Source organism: Myzus persicae, unplaced genomic scaffold (assembly GCF_001856785.1).
Source record: "Myzus persicae strain clone G006 unplaced genomic scaffold, MPER_G0061.0, whole genome shotgun sequence".
In the NCBI taxonomy this organism is placed as follows: Eukaryota; Metazoa; Arthropoda; class Insecta; order Hemiptera; family Aphididae; genus Myzus; species Myzus persicae.
Window position 1 is genome coordinate 509,377 of NW_019100936.1, and position 24,767 is coordinate 534,143.

The 24,767-nt window shown below is 29.5% G+C and overlaps 1 protein-coding gene across 1 annotated transcript in view; it reads right to left on the reverse strand.

Moving 5' to 3' along the window:
* The window catches only part of LOC111026907 (rho guanine nucleotide exchange factor 17), a 72,098-nt gene that overhangs the window by 17,528 nt on the left and 29,803 nt on the right, over window positions 1-24,767 (reverse strand). The window contains exon 4 of the mRNA XM_022305086.1: window positions 18,466-18,543. Coding sequence (XP_022160778.1) covers window positions 18,466-18,543 — 78 coding nt within the window. The remainder of the gene's footprint in view (window positions 1-18,465; window positions 18,544-24,767) is intronic.

Sequence of the window (24,767 nt, forward strand, 5' to 3'; positions counted from 1 at the left end):
GGTGCTGCGAAAAAACGAGAGAAAATAAACCGGCGGACCCCATTGACGACGAGAGTGAGATGATGTATTATATAGAGACGAAGCAGCACAATAACGTTTCGCTATATAACTGCCGCATAGGGATAGGGACGACTGTATACGTCATCAGGAATGTGCACCTATTTTACACTCGGTGTGTGTCTGAAAAATCGACCTCAGAGAAGAACTGTTGTTGGATGTCTGACAAAACCGAGACGCATATATACGAACGAATTAATTACTGCGGCGTGCATAATATATGCGCGTAATAATATGTCCGTATCGTGTATTTCGTGAATTCGAACATTTTGGACGGTAGATAGAGTACGGCATAGGAGTATATAGGACTCGTATTATACATATATATATACATATTATGCTACTACAGTATGTGTTAAACAGTTACTGAAATAACAACCAGAACAATGTACCTATAAAATATGATACAGTTGAATATTCAGTTGACTATACCAGCTAGTAAGTGATGAGTAAGTGATGCACAAATTATATTACGAGATAATATACCTATTATGTAATTTCAATTTTCAATATATTTGCGATATTTTTTATGGAACACTTGACAATGTGCAAATGCGTTTCATCTATATCAGCTTACACAATGTTTTTTTTAAGGGCGATACTAACAATTTTTTTAGGTTTTCCGACATTTTATTAATTTTTTATTAAATAGGAATTTCCGGCGCTACGAGACCAACGCAGCAATGTCCGTCGTGCCACGTCAATATAATAAATTATTACAATTTTTTTTACCTATAAACAAAAACAAAAAAAAGCAGATCTCGCTGACAATCGTACATTATGATAAAATATAGTTATGTAAACAAAAAAAAAAACAAAAAACAATATCGTTTCAGCAGTCCAACAAAGACAGACGTTTCACATTTAACGACATTTGTACAACGTTTCAAAAACAATATAGACAGCCCCGCAGGGGTTTTGTTCTGTTCGATGGCCGTGTGTAAAGACATAGGGAAATTATTATCGTGTAAAACGCTCGACGTGTTCCCTGAAATGTGTGCAACAGACACACAATTCCACCAGGCACAAATCGTTTTTATATTCTACGAGATCTGATTGTAACACACACAATATTATTATTATGTAATTACTAAGTATATGCCCTACACGTTGCCCACGAACGACGATCTAAATTATTACTTGCGAATGCTAGTGACATTCAAAGTACCGAAAGTTCTAATTCGTGTACGTATCGAGAGCTACGTGTTATCGTAGTATTATATTATTAGGCTCAGATGATAGTTACATTAGAATCATTGGATGCATTTTATAAAATAAACAAAAAAAAAAAACAATCTCTATCCAACCAAAAGAATAATGATAAATACAAATACAACATACGCATATTATAAATAAAATTTAATTAATGATATTATTTTTTAAATGTATACAACCAATTTTGTCTAACAACCTATCTGATTTTCTATAAATGTCTCTTTTTACGCATTACGGCATCTCAAAGAACGGTAAATAAGTGCATTTTTAGTTAATTCAATTTAATTTGTTTGTTAATCCACCGTTTGTATCGCCCACCTTGACCCCGTTAGGGTTTTTGATGTCATCCACAGTATATTTAAGCTTTCATTTCATTTACTTTGTTTTTAACTCGATCACACAACATCCGTTTATAAGTCACGGACACTGATATTCTGACGAACTCGTGGGTTATTCACTCTCGATACAATACTACAATAGTTCATGCCAGAAAATTAGACTGAATCATCCGAAAAACATTTGGCACCGCACTATACCACGAGGAAATGTGCGTTCAAATACGTACGTTCATCTGGCACAAGATTGATACCATATAATATATTGATAAAAAAAAATCACAAAAAATCATGATTGTTTATCATTACATAATATCGTTTTGATTAAAGTGGTTGCGTACACTATAACGATAACACATTGTATGCTAAACCGTAAACATTGCACCGACAAAAACATTTTCAATGCATAAAGCTCCAGGTAGTTTTTATTCGAATTATACGTCTTTATTATTTCAAACAGTTATCTATATTCACTGGCGGTTGGCCGCCATCGCGTTTAACGCAGGTACACGTACATCTCTGCATTATTAGCGCCGTACCTCGTGACAAGAGTTGTGAAAAGTTTTCCTTCTCCGATATATAAATATTTTGGCTAAACTAGATCGATTCGTGCAATAGTCGTCAAATTAAACATACAAACATTTTTTTAACAGCTTATTCGTTTAATAACATAAATACATTCCGATTGACAACCCATTTCTTCGAAATTAGCAATAATACTAACACGTATAGGTATATCATAAATAATGATATGAAAACGTGATTTCGATACCAGCATTTTGTTTTTAATTTAATTTATTGTTAGTGCTAAATAAAAATTAAATATATGATGAGTACAAATTTAAATACCGCTTTATAATATATTTTTCTTGCATTAATACATCTATGATATGTTTTAACGATGTTCAAAGACAAATATATATAAATACATGTATATTTAATTACTAGGTACCCAATAATAGATACATGACGTTAAAGGTGTTTTGTAATGAAGATGAAATCACTCATTAGTTTATAACTTATAATTGTGTTTTTGTGCTCTAGACACTTTTGAACATAGGCATTTACACCTACATGAGTAATTGTGAACACAAATCACAAATATTTTTAGCATAAACCACTTAATATAACATGTTAACATAATAATATCTCCTATTAGTGTACAAATGAACATTTTGTCTGGGGAGGAATATTATATATATCTCTCATGCAGAGATCAATAGAGATCAGCACACATAGGCACACTACAACACATGCACTCCAAAACTGAACACACACAAACACACACACACACACACACACACACACACACACATCACTTTTGAGCACAAGATAGTGCTAATACTTCAAAGAAAACATATACTTCGATGAACATATACTTTTTTATGGAAGAACATAAAAAACGTATATATTACCTCTTTGGTTACAAATTATATGATAATACATTTAGATAATGTATCATGATACACCTACTAATATCTAGGATTTTATTGTACAGGATGTTTCAAATTTCACGTGACAGCAGATTTCAACATGATATATTTAAATTAGGAAAAAATGACCTATGAAAAAACCTGTTTGGGCCATATAATCTAAATTAATCTAATATTAAATATTTTTTTTTATTAATTAGAATGAGCGGTTTAATTTTTAATAAATGTTGATAGGGCATTTACATAAATATATTAATAATTGGGGGAGCTGTAGAAATTTGAACATTGAAAAAAAATATAGGTTCCCATTTGAATTTTAAAAGTTACTCCTAAAATCTCCCCTTTTTAATAAATAAAAAAAAATAATTAATTTACAATATATGATTCAAAAACATTTTCACATAGGTCAATTTTTCCTAATTTAAATAAATCATGCTGAAATCTGCTGTTACATGAACTTTGGAACACCCTGTATAATATATGTTCACATTTCACAAACAAAATGAGATCAAATTAGATCCAAAAGTAGGTATTAAGGTTTTTTCCAATATTCTTAATATGACACATCTTCAATCTATAATAGATGCATGAAGCATATAACTGAAAATCATATTACTTAAAAATCAGAACGTACATTTATTTGAAATTTCCAATTTATGCATTTATATAACTTTATTTACAATGATCTATGTGAGTACACCTATAACTTATAAATAATTTATATAGACATGAAGACAGGTAACCTAGCACCTAGTAATACTTTTTTACTTGGTATAATATATGAATTTGAATATTTGATAAGGGTTCAAAATCTACATTTTATTTATAAATCAGATAAAAGATTGCAATAATATCATGTAAATAAAAGTTTTTAATTTAAAAAGAACTCAGTAGACTTGTTTTACCTCATAATTGTGATTTTAATTTTAAAAAATCAGTGTCCATTAGTGAACAGTTGGAAGGTTTGTTTTATACTTTATATGTATTCTCATTACTTATATTATTACCAATATGATATTATCTATAAACTATTTTTTTGTATAAGCATATTATCACAGTCCAAGAACTGACTAATTACTGTGGGCTGTGGATTAATTTTCATATAAAAAGATAAAAATAAAAGACGAATAATTATTTTAGTTGGTATAAATCAAAGATAATCAAAATTCTATGTAAGCAGGTAAGCAAAAAACAAAAGAATTTTACTTACTCTTTTAAATGTCACAATATTTGTATAATATTCTATAAAAGGTATTATTGCAATAATATTAATTAAATGCAATTTAGATATTCTACCTACTGAATTTTTTAGAGAAGGTTTTCAACACTCATACAAATATACACTAAAGATAATTTTATAAAGAAATTATTAACGTCATTGTAAAAAAAAATAGTCGAAGGACAAGCGAAAAATTACATTAGATTAACTAAACATATAACAGAGCTGAGTAAATAACGTTTTTATGGTGTCTTCTGTTGCGTAAAAAATATATATAAAACCAAAGAGGCAGGTACTCCGATTCTCGAGAATTAATTTAAATTATGGAACCAGTGCAGAAATCGAATATTATGATATTTAATTATAATAACCATTATTTACTCATCTCGGAAAATATAACTTGTAAGTGTACCTACCTACATTTTAATTTTAGATTTATAATTTATAAAAGCAATTTATTGATACGTTTATTTATGAAAATAAAAAATATAGCGATTTCTTAAAATGCATGTTTTTAAATACAAATTAACACTAACTAATAAACATGCCAAAGCAGTACTAAAGATTCCTTCTTATATAACATTTTTCATATTATATTTTATTGTTTATTTTAATATACCACATAGGTTGCGTAATATACAATTATAATAATACGTTTGAAAGTTTATACTACACGAGAGTATTTATTACTGGTAATGTATAATATTACTTAGTTGTTATATTATGTTATATTGTTTTCTCAAATGTCTATAAATTGTTTTGTAAAACTTTTAACAAAATTCTTAAAGTTTTGTTTTCTTGAACTCTTAAAAATGTTTCTAAACTAATTAATGTATGATTTTAAAGCATTTAATAATAACACACAGTACTTGCATATTACACACTACACGCATGGACAATAATTTACAGTGATTTAAATAAGAATAAAGATGTTAAATAAGCACCGAAAGATAATTTTATATTACGCGTTTTGAGATGGCAATCTGTTACCATTACATTTATACTAAATTAATAATGGGAATTTCTGGAACTTAATAATTAATGATGAAGATTATAAGCGATTATAATACGTGTCACAAGTTAAATCAAGTTGTATAGGATATGTACTTTGATATAATATAGTTAGGTAATAGAAGTTATTTTGGAAATAATTCAACAAATGGTTTTACTATCATTCATAATTTGTACCTACCTAACACATGTAATCAAAAGTAATAGAAAACTGTACATATAAAGTAATAACGAGAAAAATTCGAAATGAAAATACATAATTTTATAATAATATGCAGCGTCAATTTCATTGAACATCTATATGTTAGCGGCAATGTGTATAATATATTTAATATATAAAATGCCTAGGAATTCTATATAATATCTGGTGGTTTTTAAAAAAGTGTATAGTAAATTTTTTTTTACACACATTTCCTAAATATTTTGTATAATAACTAGACATTTCATAAAATGACAAACAACAAATTGGCAATCTGTAGAATAGTGATATAATCCAAATAAATAGATTTCCTTCTATCATAATTAAGACAATTATTAATTTTATTAGCGCACAAAAAAATATTTATTACAAAGTAGGTATCATTAATATTACAGAATATAATGCATAAAAATGAAAAAATAAGAATTTGTAAATTGTATGGGTAGTACTAACATGCAGTTATTAATTATTATTACTATTATATTGTTCTATAAAATACAAAAATCTATGTAGAACGTATAGGTACTTATTAGGAATAAATACAATTTACTTTTTAAAATTTATTTTGAATTTCGTCAAGACAAAATAAATGTTACTAAAAGTATTCTATTATTACAAAAAAAAAACATTATATTTCATATGTTTAAGTTTATAAAAAGTTATTCAATTTATTTATTACAACACTGTAGGTTATAGGATGACATTTTGAATTGCAATGAAGATTACAGATTACTAATGGATTTATATATTGTCAAATATCAATAGGTACTGATTATATGGATTTAATATATTACCTATACATTGTTTGGCATTTCATATAATGTTTAGGTAATTTAAACAATTTTATAGATTGCCGGCTGTATTTGGTGTTATATACTTATATAGAATTCCTAGACATTATATAAAATACCAATATTACACACATTGCCGCTAACATATACACTAATATTATTATTATTATTATTATTATTACTATTAATAGTACAGCTTAATAAGTAATTTGAACATATGTTTGGCTTGATTCAACATTTTTATGGTTTATTTCAAAAGTTTTTCGGTGATGTACTTGAACAGCTGATGAAAAGAAAAAACTCTCCCCTTTTCTAAAGTTTTCGATCACTAAAGTTATGCGTACATGCCATAATTAATATAGTCGATAGTATCTATTTTATCAAATTATATTTGAATTTTTAAATATTATATTATAAAATTCATTAAGTATAGTATATTATAATAAACATAGTATTCAAATTTAAACCAATAAAGTGTAGATTATATCAAACATAATATTATATACAGATATACGAAAAATACGCGTACTTTCCGTTGTACATCAATACTAGGTACTTATAAATTTGTAAATAAACATGGTAAAATATTCATATAAAATCGTTTTAGTATAAATTTATGTTGAAAAAATAATATTAATAATAAAAATTGACTGTCTGTAAAAGACCAAAGGATAAAAATCAACACAGTAGGAATAAACATTAACGATTTAACTTTGTACGATTCGATCAATTTTAAATCAGTGATAACCTAACCATTAGGTCTTAATACGTATCAATATAATTACGTGCAACTTGAAGCTTAATAGCGAGCATGACAGACCTGCCAGCGTAGGCACCCTCGTCAAACACAAACCTGGGTAAAGATATCTCAAGGCCGCAGATTAAGTTTATGCCGCGCAATATGTCATGTTTATCGTATACTAATAATATGTAATCCGTTTATAAAAACGCGTGTTTCATTTAAATTTCAAAAAATTTCATAAATGTGTGAAAGAATAACATTTTAACAAATGGCTCCGTTTTATATATTCTAAAACAATATACTTGGGCCTTCTCGATTTAGTTTTGGAGCCAACACATACACCAACGATTTAATGTCAAGTTCACAGAGCTGTTGATACTATCTCTGCATCGCTCGAAGACAAAGTTTATGGCACCAGTGCCTTTTTAGTCGTATGTCAGGCCTCTGACAAAGTATCGCATATGAAGGAATCCTATTCAAACTCCATACATGTTCACCCCTACTCACTTCATTTAAATTAAACTATACTGCACGGACTGTTACTTCAAAGTAGAATACAGTTCGTTAACCTCAGATATAGCGATATTACCCATAATCCTTGTATTATTTCACCTATATAGGTACTGCTCATCATTTATACTTGTAATCAATCAAAAACACGAAATACTCTTATTGCCGACTATACCGGTGATTGCTTCGGCTAATTTACAATCGTATTTAAATCTACTTTCTGAATGGCACACTAATTGGCAAATCAAATTAAACCACAATAAATCCGTTCATACCACCATCACTTTAATCCATGGTTTCTGCACAAACATTATACAGTAAACAGTAAACCTAATCGTCCTCCTTGATCCTGTTAAATATTTAGATCTTAATTCTTATCCTTGATAATATGACATGAAATATTATATTATATGAAGTCAAAAGATTAGTTCTAAAAGTTCGATCTATCTCGTAAAATATCAACTAAAATGCCCACTGTCAAAAAACAAATTATCTTAACTTGTAATTTATCAGACAGACCTATACAAAGCCGATATGTCCAAACGGGATACAACTGTGGGGATCGGAGAGAATTCTAACTTAAACTAAATTCTAGTATTTTTTAAAATATCACACTGGCAACATTTTCTTGCTACAGAGTCAAACGGATGTAATGCCGTAATCTTTTTATCTTATTAAACCCAAGCTAAGGGCCCCTAATGGGTGGCTTTAATCAGGCAATTCTAATTTGTGTTTTCCTCCTCCCTCTTCCCCTTTATAACAAATACTTATTAGTATAGATTATTTGTTCCTGTGGACAAAAATATCTATACTATGTGTTCTAAATACGCCACATAGCGTAATTAGTCCTACTGCTCTACGTCGGAATCAAGTGTAGCATATACGCGTTAATAATATTAATAATATGTTTATATATATATATTAATATTATACATATATATTGTTTCTTATTATATAAGTATGAACAATATAGGTACCTACAAATTACTGATCAAGTTACAATAACAATAAAAAAAAAACTCCCAGATGTATGCAGCATTTTGGGTAATTCTCCCCTGTCAATTTTATCAGACCACAACTATAAAAGAGCTATTAACAATACGACACAGCACTACAGAATTTTTCCACCCGTTGGGATTTCGAAATTTCCAATCTTAAAATGTAGTCAAGAAACGCGATGGTGGGGCCGAATGCGGTGCGAGATATTATTCGTATACTATATATATTATAATAACTATATAGTGGCGATGGCGCGTCTCCCCCTTAGAACCGATTGCTTCGATGTAATAAGAATCAAAAACCGAATAAGTATGTTCAAATAATAATCGTAACAACAATATTTTAGTCCGTCGCCACTGCGCGTTATTAAATTTTTTTCGCTCGTCCGCTCGGCTACGGCGCACTCGGCGGATTGATTGCGTGGTCCGATTAAAATTTCGAATTTATTTATACCACCGGCCGCTGCTGTGGTATACGCGTAGTTCGTTCGTACGTTTCCTACGCCGTGCAAAGGGGCAAGGTCGGCCGAGTAAAAGCAATAATATCGCAAGAGATGACTTGCGGCTCCGGCGGCGGAGCTGTCTAGAAATAGACGGTGCCGCACAGACTTAGGCCCCGGCGGCGTCGGTGGTCAGGCGCCACGCGATTGCGATTATTATTAATATATTTATTACTATCGTCTATCGTAACGACGACGACGACGACGACAATAATATTACATGGGGACGACAACAGCGACGACGACAGCACCGTCTCGAGTGTCTGTTTCCCGCAGAATTTCCACCGTCTCGCGAATGTCGTCGAAAAAATACCGTCCCGGCGGTTTGATTTTTCCATGTCTTTTTCGGAGCGCGCATTGTGATATTTTCTTATTTTTTTCAAGTCCATATTATTTCATAGCCTCGGGATGATAGACGTACAACAATAACACGAACAAATCGTATACGCCACGAAATGAAACGGTTGTTACGATAATACCGCGCTATTCCATGTGTCACAGTTAGCTGTGGAGCGGAAATAACAAACAGCATAACCACATAAATTTGAGGTACGGCATTAGCTCCGCGGGCGTGGCGAGTGTTGCGGCCGTCGAGATTTTTTTTTATTAACGACCGAACGATGGTACCTACATCGACAATAAATACATAACGATAAATTGTGCGCCGCTACATGATCATTTATTAGTAATTATTAATTAATAATATACCACCATCGCACGTTTATTAAAAGTTGCACATTAGTTAGGTATTATGTCATATAATATATGGTAGTTATACGCAACACAGCCGAACATCATGTTTATAAGCTGATGTTGAGTTAAATTGATTTTCAATGTTTAACTAAACAGTCTATAATATGCGTATTTTTTATTAAGATTTAAAGATACAAGTAAAATATCTACAATTAATATTGTCACCGATTAATTTCAAAATAACATTTTCCTTAGTATTGTACTTATATCGCACTCCCTCCATTTAACGAATACACCTCACAAATTATTTTTACAAACAGTATTTAATAATAATCATCTGAAGTATTGATTATTTTTTTGTGAGACAGAATATTCTCACTGCTGAAAACTTATAACAGCGACGGAAAGAACGATGAAGAAGATATAGATACACTTCAATAGTGAGCATTAGTTTAGAAATCAAAAAACACGTGACCCAATATATTTTATGCAACTTTGAGTGCATTTAAAACGAGCTGAATTCCATTGTCTCGTATACACAATATGTATAATAACTATGTCCGCCATAATATGTCATAATATACACACGGATAGTTCGTGTTGTAGATTATAATTTTTGTTCTAATTAACTGGATACATTTAGGTCATGTGTACCTACATAATATAGGTATTTAAATATTTTTATATGTAGTTCATAGTGTATTAAATGTGTTAAACGTGTCGCTAGGTTATTGGTGAGTTGTTTTGTTCCAAATTGCCTGTAATATTGTTACACTATTAAGCCCACGAGGTACGGGCTGTTCAGCTATACAAAAAATGAATCTAAATAACAGTGTAAACATTAATACAGCCAATTTTATGATGATAAAAACAATCAAAGCCTAACCGTTCTAAATATACCCGGTAAGCTAGGGTAGGTTATAATGTTTAGATTTCAGGGGAAAATAATTAATCATAGGTATTAGGTACCTATTGCATGCAATCAGCTAGTTTAGAGGATTTCCTTTCACACAAATACTAGAATACATCAAGATCGTATTTGCATTGAATTAAAATTTATAAATATACTATTACCTACCTACACTAGAAGCTAAAAAAAATAATAATAATATATTACATATTAGGGTTAGGGTTCTAAATTATTTGAAATATTTTGATGAAATTATGAAAAATAAAATATGTGTTCCTTTATCCGTATCCAAATGTAAATAATTTGAATTTTGATATTGATTAATAATAAAACATAATATCAAATAATGTTTCACGAATGATTATTTTTTTACTTTTCTATCTATTATAATTACATTGCCAATGTACATAACTTGTAATCAAATATAAATTGGGTTTCTATTATTCCTCATACATTTATTGTATACATTATCTCTTATGCAGTATTGAGTACTACACAGTTTCCCTTTATTAGTAGTAACTACTTGAAATAATAATAATAATAACTAATAACACTAGTCACTACTATAAACTAATGTACAAATATAATTTTAAATAATTATTTAACAATATTGAGTTACAAATAAAAAAAAAAGTATTATAGTTCTAAAAGTGTTTGACTTTATGAGGTTATGCAATTATAAGTTAAAAATTGTCATACAGATGTAAGCAACTATAAAGAAACTTCTAAATTTCATGTTAAAGGTTCATTTTTATTTCATTCAATAAACATACGAGTACACGTTTAAAAATGTTCTTTATTTTTAAGTATATAACTAGATATTAAAACCGTTTAATTTTTAGTTTGAGATACATGTTTTGTTTTACACAAATAAACATATTAATACGTTAAAAAAGTAAATTAATAAAAGTATTTTGAACCTCGCGCTATTCTTATTTGTATTTTGTGTACAACCTTAACCCACGAGCAGCTTACCTATTTAAATGAATCAGATGGTACTGTATTATATTTATTAAATAGTATCATATTATATACCACCTAAGTGTCATTTTGCAATAAGAACTAAGAATTTAACATGGTTAATGAACTTCTGACAAGTGTCCAGATTCTAGATGTCAGTTATGTAATCGTATAAATCAGGTTAAAAATAAAAATAATAATAATTATAATAGGTATCTGGTATAATATAAGCTATAAAGATATTAGGGTCGTCATTCGAAGATAAACTTAGAAGGCGAGCATAGACCGGAAGCAATGTTTTTATTCGTATCACAACATGACGAACATTCGCAAATCCCTGAAGTATTATTTAAATTATTATTATTATTATCCCAAGTCCAATTATGTTACGGAAAATTAATATCTACAGGATTGGCTCTATATGTTATACTTGTTGTTGGTTTATTTTTTGTACACAACAACATATTTCAAGACGTAAAAATCTAAAGTTGTAAAATGTGGCAAACACTTTCTTAATAATTCTGATGTAAACATTTTGTATACATATACTTCCCAACTTCCTTAGGTAGGAAGTGTGTATTTGCGTGGTGTTGTGCATTTCGATGGCCGCTACATCTGGATCGGTACAATATCCAAAAGCAGTTTCTCCTTTACTGTATTTATACATGAGTCAATGAGTGTAATAGATAGATCAAACTACGAAAAAAATGCAAATAAATAATTAAACAACACGGGCTATTCGAAAAAAGGCCTGATAACATCTAGCTAGCTATCGAATAAGTAATAACATGCTCGTTATTAAAAAAAATATGCACGTGTGTTTATTCAGACTTGTAATTTAGTGTTTTTAGTACCTATCCAATATTTTAATAATGAAAGTTTAAAATGTTGACAGTCTCAAAAAAAAATTAACGGGCGTTCATAAGCTGCATATATGCATATATTGTATATTAGTATGATACGAATTACGACCTAATGTTTATTTAACCCGAATTACGTTCATAGTCGTAATATATTACTATAGTATTAATGTATTATACATAATAGTTTAACGTTTGAAAGAAATGCAAACAATATTTGAGTAACGTTTGACTTTTTTATAGTATGTACCTAGTACCTGCCTTCCTAAAGAGTATATAACTATAAACAACTTTGACATAGGATTGTGTTTTATATGTATACCTACTATTGTGTCAAATTTGTATGCGATAACAATTATTAGATGGAGGTTGTTTTCAAAATATTATTTTGAATGGAAGTCGATTTAAAAAAGGCACGTGGGGAAAATTAAACCACAGTAAAACCAACAAATCGCTAGGGATTCACGTAGACTGTAAAACGTGTTGTTTAGAAAATGTAATTTTTGTTTTTAATTTTAAACTGTTTGTAATAACTAACTAGTAAAATACGAAATGTGTGACCTATATCGAACTTATGATGTTCATACTAACTGACAAAATCCATTAATCAATGTAAATATTAAAATAAGTATTCCTATATGGATTAAAATGTTAAATCGTCCTTATAAACTTAAATACAAGTTTGTTACATAGATTAAAATAAAAAAGAACGGTGGATCAATCATAGTTAACATTTTCAAAGCGGTATCAAATATTTAAATAATCGATATAATATAATTTTTACAAAACTTATTATTCGAATTGAGGGTCAAAAGAGCTGGACGTCGGTTATTCAAGCCAAACTGATATTTTCAGTAATAAAAAATTATGGTGTCTGATCATAAAAATGCTCAATTAACGATGCTTTCTATGAACTCGACTAATAAACAATTTAATATTTCCGTCAACTTTCTCGATATGAAAGCTGATGATGTGAAATATAAGTATTTATAAATATATCTAGATGACAAAAATAATGGTCTTAGCGATTTGATTTTAATAGATGGGAATAACATTGGTAAATAGTCCAAAGTGAAGAATTATCAGTGATTGTGATGTGTTTCCTTTTTCTGTGTTTATATAATGCAGAATATTTTATTAATCTTGGCCTATATTTAACCTAACTATTCTGGATTAAAATTACTGAAGACTGTTAAGTTAATAAAAAAAGTCAAGCTCTTATTTCGAGAGCAGAAACTATAACTCAGACTCTAAAGTTAGATGTAACTAAAAGAAAAAACCGATAAAATTCGGTGTTATTAAAATGGAAGATCTCGAAACCTTGATCGCGAAAAACAAAAATCGTGCCAAATCAATAATTCATCTAGATAGTGTGTTATCTTTTTTTATTTTCAAGTTTATTAATATTTATACATTTGAAACGTCGTTGTATATAGTTGTGAACTTTAGTCTACTCGATTTAAAATACATTCATCGCTCCGCTCAGAATCCAAAAAAATTCTACCAGAATTGTGATAGTTGCCTAATAAAATCAAAGTACCTACTCTTGTCGAGGGGCATAGGGGTTGGAAGTGTACATTAAATATATACTTATAGCTATATATCTATTTTATAGGTAGGTAAGTTATAAGTTCAAATAAACACATCAAGTGCATTTCAGATATTTTTTAGCGTACTAGGAGTCGTCTTAAGAGGACGCCACACCCTCAAGTATTTGCTCCGTCTTACAAACGTACAAGGCGTCAAATTTTACGTTAGATCGTTTATCGATCTCATTCTGTTATTTTTAAAATTTCAGTGAATTAACCTATTATAAAATTCAAATGTAAGGTTATTATCCAGAGCAACTATTGGTGGTTTTTATTTATGTTTTAATTATTACAATACGTGTTATAAGCATTTTAAAATTTTAATTTTTTTATAAATTTTAAAATGACCATAATTGCTTTTAAAATAAAAATTCAATAAAAAATCCTCCAAGGTGCCCCAGATAATAATCTTACTATATTTCATTGTGTAAAAAATAAATGTACTCTAGTTTAAAAACAACAGAGTAAAATGGATTATTGTGGATGTACAATTATGTTGTATACCTCTGTAAGACAGAGACAACATACATGGGTGTGGCATCGTCTTAACAAGAAATAGAAACAATTTAAACATGTTGATATTATTTAGACGCAATAATTACATCTACTTGCATAGAAACATTAAAATAGTCCTATATAGAGACTAGAGAGTGATGAGCAATTTAAAATCTGCATTTTGTCATTAAAATATATTATATTAGTTAGTTTAACGTAGTATACCCATCACCTATGTATATAAATAATTTGTAATAGATGTATAATGATTTAATCATGTATATGACAAAAATAAATCACAAAAATAAATTATTTTGTCATATAAGAAACTGAAATTATTTCAATTTAATTTTATGAGTGTGTACAGGTCAGTATACTATATACGTAAATTATAATTTAATGTAGGTAATTTTTCACCATTTAATATTACTATGCAAGTACATTGGTATATATACTGTGCATGTCGTATGGGATAATATATTATATATTATGTAGCCATTGGCCACTACCAATACTCAGTGCTTTTGTAGGACTTAAATACAGCACTGCCCACTGGACTAGGAACGTCGTATAAAACTGACATACCTTCCTACATATATCACTTAGCGTGGCGTCTATACGATATGTTGTGTGTCTGCCACGAGTTTCGTTTAGGAAAATAATCGCTTTCCTCCCATTCTTAGGTGCTCTATAATAACTGCAGAAGTGGGAAGTCCAATTATTAATGTTATATTAATCTTTATTATGTATAGTTATACGCAACATAATAACACAACAGTTTGACAAAAAAAATAAGCGACAAAATGCGCGTGTCTAACCCGTCGCGTAATTGTTGAGGGTCCCACGATGGAATATAAGACGTAGTATAAAATAACGTACCCAGTGGGATCTCAGAATCGCATTTTCGTTTCAGTTTAACTCACAACCCTGCAGCAGATATCGAGTGTAAATAACACACGTAAACGCCGCAATAATCGATCGATCGGAAGATTTGTATTTTTTCGATTTTGACGGGCAAACGTGTGCACGAGACCTACACAATATCATACAATTTTATTGCAATTTATTAATACGCATAACGGTCCGCACGTCACACTTATACGCTGCTGTATTTGTTGCTACCGGGGGCGATAAATCCGCGCTGGAACTTTCTCTCTCCGTCTGCGATCTACGTGTCGCCGGCGGTGGCGGCGTCGCCGTTGACGATGTAATTTATTCGCCGACTTTTACATAAAACTATTATTATTAATAATAATATTTTAAACGTATTTATGTACACAGACCAGGGTTTAATGACTGTCGACGTATTAATAGTGTAATCGTAAAAAAATATATATGGATATTATTTATATATGCATAATATATTATAATAAATTTATAATGTATGTATGTATATATAAATAGAGCTACATAAATAATTTATTGTATACATAAAAAATCTCAATAAAAATAACGTTCCAAAATGCGTGATCATAATAATTCATGTTTTTGATTTGTCAAATAAAAATTTAGTAGGAGGTATATAGCAACGAATTACGCTAATACATATTATACATTTATTTTGATGCTGTTGCAAGACCTAAAAATGTTTGACCATACGCCCCAAAAAGACTCCCAATATTATTAGAGCTATATGATGATACCACATATGTTTTTTGTTTATCTAAATTCTTAATGTATAAATGGATAATTGCGCATTTTTGCACTGAAAATGAGTTCAAAGAGCGTTAAGAGCTGGATATGATATTCAATGTAAAAAATACAGTGTAAATATTGTAGACTAGACTCCCTCAGTAAAAAAAAAACAAGTTAATTAATCGATTAGTTCAGAATAGAGTTAAGACACCTAATGGTTATTTTTTTGTATAGAACACAACATTTAAGAGATACATTGATGATAACATAACTTTATCCAAGTTAATATTTATACTTTTATATTGTATATATTGAATGATTAAACACTTTTTGACGACAAGAATACTAAATGCAAATATGCAATTTAAATGTAAAAAAAACATGTCAGTAAATAGGTACAGTAAAAACTAAATATAAATACGTGGTCTTAAATATACGAACACATCGTTGAGACGAAAAGTGAAAAAAATTATTATGTTAGACACTACGAAGGATAATAATTTTATCAGAGAATTCTGTGAAACTTAGAAATCCATGCATATAATAACGTCACCTGTACAAGTAAACAAGAATAAGGTTAAGGCAGCACAAATAGCCTAACCTATAGGTCATAAGATAATCAACCAGAAACAATAAACTGTGTTACCTGACACCTGTAGCTGAAAAAGTTATAAGTAAAACTATCGGTTATATACACATTAGTATAGTCATTATACACACCTATCTCAAACGATGTTAATTTATTACATACATTTATAATTATTTATTTTAAAAACGACATAGAAATTTAGTGGTAATGCAACCAATATCCAGATTTTCACGTTAGTTTGATAATCCTAATTTGGGTATCTATAATAACCTATACAGTCCTTAATTGACATTTTCTACACACCTAAAGAAACAATACGTTAAAAACATTAGGTATCTTTATCAATATTTAGAAATCTCATTATTGATAATAAACAATCTCATAATTAATGAAAATAGTAAAAGTTTTACTCTGGGAACTTATCTGTGCATACAATATATTAAGTCGCATACCTAAATAAATTAAACTTCGACTGCAACTTATTTGATTTTCTCAGTATTTTTTTTAAAAAAATTGCAAAGGATTTATATAAAAAAAACAAGTTCCAGTTCAATAAAAATATAATTTTAGTATTTCAAGTCATTTGTCCTCAAGTAAAAATGCATATTTTAAAATTAATTTAACTTAGAGAAACGTTTAGAATCTAATGTTAAAATTCTTTAAAGTCAATAGAAGAACTTATATTAAATTCCACTACTGTATTATATAAACCGAACATTGAACCCTTTTAAAAGTGTTCTTGCCTCGAGGGAATTAATGGAAAATTGTATTTTTGAATGTCCTTTAAAAAATAAGGAATCGCTTGTCATAAAAATGAATGCCATCGGATATGTGGAAATGACATAAAAAATAAAACTGAAAAAGCAAAATAAAACAAATTCAGTACCTAAATAATGTTTATGATTTAATCATGATTTGATATGCATTGTTTCATGCTAAATTATAATTTAATCAAAACTGTTTAAATAATAAAAATAATATAAATATTAACTAACTTAGTAAATATCACCCATACATTTATTTACTGATCAGTTCATTTTCTGTAGGTTTGCAACTAACATAATTTATATAATTTAAAATTATTTAACTAATTTACCAGACGGCGTATTATACTAAGGTAAATAATAATTTAAACCTAACATTTCTCTTTAGACACTAAAAGATATACTATTTAAATATAATAGATCATAGATGCAATGGACATTTTATTTTATAACCATAATCCTATAAATATATATATATATCAGACCAAAATAAATAGATTGTAATGATCATATATTCATATCCTAGCTAATACTAATTTCATTTTTATTAGTTCATAAATTAGTCAAACTGTTATGAAGTCTTAATGTTGTTGGATAATACATTCATTTTTGGTAGTTATAGTTATACCTACAGATATTATTTCCTTTACTATTGCCCAAATATTTAAAAAATAGTTGTTCATTTACTTATCAACAAGGATAATTAAATATTAACACTTCATTGAGGCCATAGACCGGGGTTCAGTGAATGTGGTAGCCGTTGAGTTGGATAAAGCAGGAAAGAGGAAAGTTATAATATCTTATCTTCATTTATTCGATATTGCTATTACTTTTAAACAATAATAATATTAATTTTAATTATTACGTCATACTTCACACTATTACCTATTAAGTACCTACTACCATAATAGGTACCTACTGTTGCTGCTGCTGTATTAAGAAGATCAAACTATTACTTACGTTCACTAAGGTATGTAGAGATTCGACATATGAACGCTCCGTATCGTAAAGCTCGACCACTACATGTGTTCTCGTATCCTGCAACAAAAAAAGATAATAAAAATCTAATTTTTAGAACACCATCGTTATTATAGTATACACATTATAATTATTTATATATGTGCGTGTGTGTGTGCTTGCAACGAAAATTAACGTGAGTATATAACGTGTGACGTCTGGCCACATAAATTATTTTAGATCTTTTTTTAATTCTTTAACAACCGGCAATGATTTTCACTCCCTCTTCACCGTCGTCTTTACTCGACCGGGGATGGCGCGTGGCGGTAAAGAAAATGTATTTTTTGGCCAACTTCCTAACAAATGGCGTGCGTCTGGTGGCGAAAATGACGTTCGCAATAATAATATTGTCGTCACGTTTCCACGACCGCCTCTGTCACCATCATACACCCCGTCCACCCCTACCATCCCCCATACCACGACATCGGTAACACCGCCAGCAGCGGCGCAATAGGTAGGTAAGTACACGATAATATACAAGACGAGAAACGCGCACACATACGATATCCAAAGACTAAAATACACTCGACGGGTGCTCTGCACCATTGACGACGGCGAGGACGAGGATAAATCGACATTTTAATTGGCCAAAAAAACGCGTCCGCCGTCCCGACATTTTGCGATCATTATATGAGCGTAATCATAAACACACAAAATAGTAATATTATAATATATATAGGTACGTACGCGAATTGGCGCCGAATACGATAGGTATATAAATATATAATTATTTGGTAGTACGCAGTCTTTGCTAATGGGACGCCGATGAACGGCCAAGGGGAAGTAAACTAGTCGTTATAATAGTTATATAAGTAATACGACCCCTACACATAGAGGAACTCCTCTAGTTGGTTTGTTCATTTCGCGATGACGTAAATCCGGAGATGTCATACTATAGGAGCCAATGAACCACACCCCGACACCCGTTCATTACCGGGTAAAGTTATAACGACGCAACGGGGTGACATCACGCCATAGATGTTATTTTATAAATAGATACCTACACAAAATACATAGGTACGCGTTTCCGAGAACGGAAACAGCACCCCGTCAGGGTTGCAGAGAAAACATATTTTCTATTCGAAAGAGACATCCAATATAGTTGCGTAACTTTTGTTCTACCATGGTTAATAGTTTATTATGTAACGGTGAAACACAAAGATTTCGTGTTGGAATATTGATACGTTTGTAATTTTGTGTATACCTACTAAATATTGCATTGTCCAGCTGATCGCACATTTTAATAATATAATAATATCTAAAAATGTAACATTAGAAATATGAACGAAAATTTGTTCCGGGCATCTGTGTTTTTATAAATTATAATGGAAATTAATTGTATTATTTTTTTAGAACAGTATTCTTGAGCGAATTTGTAACACGAAGTTTAATACAATTTATTTACCTAAAATTTAAGGATAAACCGATTGCAGATTTTTAACCATTGATGCATATATTAATTATCTACAGTATTATAATATGAAAAAATAATCTAAATTAATACTAATTAATAAATGATATTATTTTAAAAACATCAGTTGAAACAATTATGGTGACTTTTTACGGCAAAATAACCTCTTTTACTCATAATGCATAAATGTTTAATTTTTAAGATAACTTGAACATTTGAACAATCAAACAATTGTTAACACTTTAAGTTCTTACTATAAACAAATAACAATACCTTTAAACATTGTATCGCTAAGAGAAAAATATAAAAAAATTATTAATAATTATGATACTATGTTGAGGTTACGTACCTAATATAATATTAAACTGCTATGTAATAATATAATACAGTAGTTATATTCTAAATATTTTTCGCTTTTAGAATCTATTTTTCGATGTGTTATTTATATTATTATTCATGAACAAATATTTATAAAAGCATAAGTTTATGGTTGAGTTGAAGTCCATTAGGAAGAATTGTAATGTCTATTTATTTTACTATTTATTATGTATCTATTAAAAATATATTCTCCGAATATGTCCAAGTATTTTATTTTTGACAGGAATTGTTTTATAAAGTTATTTAATTATATTCTAGTTAAAACTTTATATTTTATTTTTTTAACTTTTAACGCGGAAAATTAAATGTTATTCGTGTATATGAATTTCATATGTTGAATGAAATTAATATTCCTGTTAAAATAGGGGAAGTTGGTAAAAATCAAATAAAAATATATGTCCCCCCCGGTTTAATTCTACGCACTTCCATGGTTTTACTGCTGGAAACTAAATTGAAATTAATTTTGTAAAATAAGAATCAAACAGTCACGAGTATACACTTTCTGATCGTTTTCAAAGTTTCCTCCTTCTATTTTTGAACCACTAAAAAAAACCATCGAAAGTACCACCAGAAGACTCAGGCTCTTACCGGTGTGGCGACTTTGACGGCGGCCAATAGTTGTTGCGCGGCTGTTGCTGCGTTTTCGTTTAGTGACCGATCGTCGTCGACATCTCCGTGAACGCCGTTCGCAGTCATTACACTTCATGTTGGACACTTCGTCGGCATTGGGGCCTGACGACAATGATATTCCATCGAAAAGTAGTCGAGCGACATCCGGGTGTTGTGAATACACTTTATTTATAATATAGCTGTACCGCGGTATCAGTAAAAGGAAACCGAAAACTAACCGACGATGGATGTGCGAGCAAAAAATGAAATTCAAAAAAATAATCAACAAGAGCTCAACGCGATTACGCACCCCTCATGTTCGAGGCCACGGACGCCACCTGCACCTCTGCGGGTGAAAATCTCTCACCAAAGGGTATTATAATATTATTATTACTATTAGTAATTATTGGTGTATTGTAATAAAAGCGCAGATCCGCGAGTGGTCCGACGACGTCGACTGTACCACCTGCAGTATCGCCGACGCTGGTGCCGAGAGTGTATATAATACGTACGCCCGCGCCAACGGACGAGAGGCGAGCTGTAGACAAGCGGGCAAACTCGAGCACGCGCGGCTTACGTCACGTTTAATACACGCGCGACATGACGAGAGACTCTGACGGGCTATGTAACATTATTATTATTATACACGTGCGCTACACACACAAAATTATTATATATATTATTATTATTATATACGTAGTTTGCTATTTCGTCGGTCTCGTTGCTATGGACACGATTCGGATAAAAGTCGGAAAAGCATCCATTCAAGGACTATATCCGTCGAATGGTGGTGTGGGTGGTCATGGTTGGAGGGTGATCTCGTTTTCTCTCGATACACCTGTTGTGTATGTATCGGTGTGGGTGTGGGTGTGTGTGTGTACAGTTGGAGGATTCCACTACCCACCACGACACCCGCCCGGAGTAGCAACTAACTTACGCACCACATATGGTGGTACAAAAATACATATACAGTTTGAGCTAGTCATTCGTATGCAATGTACCACCAATTCATTTGTGTTAAACAGGGTTTTAATTATTATACGTTGGCGTGTCCTACAGTATATTATAATATACAATTATTCGGATCTGATAGTTTGACTGATAAAGATACTCTAGATAATAATATATAATACACATATATATATATAAATATATACAATAGGTACAGCCATATTTTTGTGAAAAAAACAAGTTTATAATACATAAGTAAATTTTAATAAGTATATAAAATTTAATTAGTAAAAGTAAAAAGTACTAAACTGCAACTTTTATTTTCTTATAATTTTAACGATTAACGATTTGGAAATGGTATACAATGAGAAGTGTGCGAAGCACACACCACACATACTACATAGTCTCAATGTAAAAAAAATTAGTAATGAAAATTTCATTAAAAAAAAATAGAGGATGGCTATATGTGTAATGAAAAAATAACGTTAGGTATTATGGCTAAGAATATAGTTGTATGTTGAAAGAATATTAAACAATTTTGACAAACATCAAACAAACTATAGCCCTGTTTGGCCCTGAAAAATATACATAGATACTATACGTCTATATAGGTACCCTTAAGTCTATATCCTCCGATAAAGTCAAAGTGGCATTCTAATTTAACGAAAACTATTTTTCTTCAGATGAACTTAGCTGAAACAGTTGAAGTTGTTTTTGAGATGGATGTTACTCGAAAGATCAAAAAAAAAGATGAAAATGTAAAGGAAATAATTAATACGGATCGTAGAGTCAAAGTGTATAAAAAATCAACTTAAGGTATACAACTTAAAAAAATATATGAGAAAACCCACTCCAAAGAAAGTGAAACAGCTTCAAACAATAAGAGTTCTCCGCGGACTCAGTCAGCAAATTTCAACATTTTTCGACAGACATAACAGACAAATCGACTTTATAATTAAACCTCATAAGCTCCACAGTATTGTCAACTTATTTAAAAAATGAACCGATAATGGAATCTAAAAAAATGATAATTATAATAATAGTGAGAAAATAATTTAAAAATAAATTAAGCCTCCATTCAATAAACCTAGTAGAAACGTAAGATCCAAATTTTCACAGCTATAGGTAGATAATGAATTATTTAGTCCGGAACTAATATACCATAGCACGTAAATACGACTAGATACCAATATTACTTCCAAAACTACCCAAGTAATTGAATAATTTGCTTAAACATGACTTGAATTTGAAAATATAATAAAACAACTTTATATTTTCGTTTATATCCGTACTCAAAATGAACACACGTAATAGAATAACAAATTATATTCTATAAACCTCTTCAACTGTTGTACTCAAAAAATAAAACAACTTATTTAGACAAACAATCAAACATCACTCGTATAGTAAACATCCACCGGTTTGAAATCTAATACGATACCATTTAAATTAAATAATAGGTAACTTCAAAATTATTACAATGTTCCTCGAAAATCATATAAAATATTCATCTCCTTGATAATTATATTAAACGATAAAAAATTATTATTATATAGGTAATGTTAATGTTATAAATATTGTAAATATCTAGATATATCTATCAATAGGTGCCTATTACAGAAATAATATCAAACAAAAATGCAAAATACAAATGATAATTATATTATAGTTTTGTTTTTGTATTTATTTAATTAATGTATATAAATGTGTAAAATATTTATTGATTTGTGATTCAATGTCTAAAATAGTTTCTCTCTGTTCATCAGAATTAAGTCTATTGAGTAGGTAATGAATATTATTGATTTGAAATGTATAATTTTAATTCCTATTTAAAAGTAAATTATTTTGTGTATTAGTTTAACTTTATCTCAATAATATATATGTAAAATAAATCAATAATTTATTTAACTAAATTTGCAACAAATACATACAAAATTTGCTTTGTATCTAATTTTTTTGTACAACGTCATTAGCCACTAGTGTAGCAGTAGCAATATTAACTATTTTAGAAATTTCTTATAGTTTTGTAAAAACATGTTTTTATACATATAGTGCGCATGAGTTTGTTACATACGTTATATACATCATATATTTCTATAGTGATGTTTTAGATTTTTGGTTTTTTTTTTAATTGTTTAATAACAAGCCGATTTTTCATAGGAAAAATTAATGTTAAAAAATGTTGATGTATTAGTATGACATATTGACAAATAATAGATTTAAATTAATAAGTATACTTATACATTTCAAATCAGCTGATGCCCCACACAATTTGTAGTTATTATTACATTACATTTTTTTATGTCAACTTGAAAGCATATTAATAAAAAAAACTATTTGATCAACAGGTATTCTGCATCATATTATTAATTAAGATAACCAGATGAAAAAAACAAAAATTTAAAATGTAATACAACATTTGACATAAGTTTTTTTTACTAGAAATAAAAAAATAGTTAGCTTAGAACCACATACTCGTACTTTTTTTATGAGAGATTGAAGTTCAAATTTTGACGACATATCGGCATTAGATATTCTAACTAATAACGATTTTTCTCTTACGATTTTTATTATTATTCAAGAAATATCAACCGTAGGAACTTAAAAGCTTTCACTTTTACTTAATTTATCTTTTTCTATACACAATGAAATTTTTTATGTATATCTATTTAATTATTTTAGTGATTTGCGGTTTTCAAATAATATTATACGAAGGGACTTGAAGCTTTTCGTTACTGAGTATATTAATATTAACGATACAAAATGATTATACAGTGACATTTTCAAAATATTTACATTAATATTGTATGCTATTTTTACCTCGAACCAACTTACATTTTTCTATGATATAGTTATTTTTACAGAGATTTAATATTTTTATACTTTTTAGTTTTTA